Here is a 1,052-nt window from a genome sequence, read left to right on the forward strand (position 1 = left end):
CAGTTCCCTCAGCCGGGACGCTGTTACCGGATTGCACTGTACCGCCGTAATGGACCGGATCTTGGGCAGCGCTGCTTTCCGCCGCTTGGCCCGGAGGTCCCGGAAGCGCTCCGGTGTTCGCGAGCGCTTTGACGGGCCCGGCGCACGTCGAGGGCTGGTGTTCGTGCTCGACGTGCGGTGCGATGGGCTAATCAAGCTCGCCGACTCGGCGGGTAGGCTTGATGGTCGAGCCGATGTCGCTGGAGGCTCTCCCACAGGGCTCGGCGGTCGCGCCGGCGCCCTTGGTTGCGGCGGCGCTGACGGCCGCAGGCTCGGAGGCTGTCTCCGTACCGGGCTCCTCGGTCGACCCGGTGTTCGCGGCTTCCGCGGCGTCGTCGGCAGCGGACTCAGCGGCCGAGGCTGACACGGCGTTGGTGGCTTCCGCGGCGTCGTCGGCAGCGGACCCAGTGGCGCCGGCGAAGAACGAGGCTGGGCGCAGTCGGCGCTTGTCTGCGTCGAGCGCGAGACCCGTGTGGTGACCGGACGAGGCCGTGGGTCCGCCAATCGCCACCTCGTTACCCTCTCGTCCGGCAAGTCCACCAGGATGAGCCGCCACGGGAGGAACGACACCCCTGGATCTAGGCGTCGTCCTTCGCAAACCTCGGCCGACGGAGGAGGGCTCCGGTGTCGGGCGACGGGTGCCCTTGCAGCTGGGGGTCGCTCCGGTCCCAGTCTCCACGAAAGCTCCGGCTCGTGGTCCGACGGGAGACTCCCGGGTGGAGCGGCGACGGGCGCTCCTGCGGCCGGGGGACGGTCCGGTCCCCGCTTCCTGGCTCGCGGGATGGTGGCGGCCTTCCTGCTCCGGCGGCGTAAACTTCGCCCAGATGGGCAGAGGAAGGGAGGCAGAGGAAGGAGACAGAGGCCTGGTAAAACTTTTCGATCGGAAGGCCGGGACTCCCGCTTCCTTCCGATCGCAAAAGGGTCAAGCTCGCTCTGTTAGGTTACGAGGACTCAAGGTGCTTCAGGATAACGGCCTACGAGGTAAGCTCACGTTATCCTGAAGCGAGGAATCA

At 68.1% G+C, this 1,052-nt stretch overlaps 1 protein-coding gene across 1 annotated transcript in view; it reads right to left on the reverse strand.

Annotated features, from left to right (window-relative positions):
• Nucleotides 1-187: 187 nt before the first annotated feature.
• The window catches only part of LOC105456813, a 1,180-nt gene continuing 315 nt past the window's right edge, over nucleotides 188-1,052 (reverse strand). The window contains exon 2 of the mRNA XM_011701125.1: nucleotides 188-943. Within this exon, the coding sequence (XP_011699427.1) occupies nucleotides 188-943 (756 nt within the window). The remainder of the gene's footprint in view (nucleotides 944-1,052) is intronic.

Source organism: Wasmannia auropunctata, unplaced genomic scaffold (genome assembly GCF_000956235.1).
Source record: "Wasmannia auropunctata unplaced genomic scaffold, wasmannia.A_1.0 LD335540.1, whole genome shotgun sequence".
Lineage (NCBI taxonomy): Eukaryota > Metazoa > Arthropoda > Insecta > Hymenoptera > Formicidae > Wasmannia > Wasmannia auropunctata.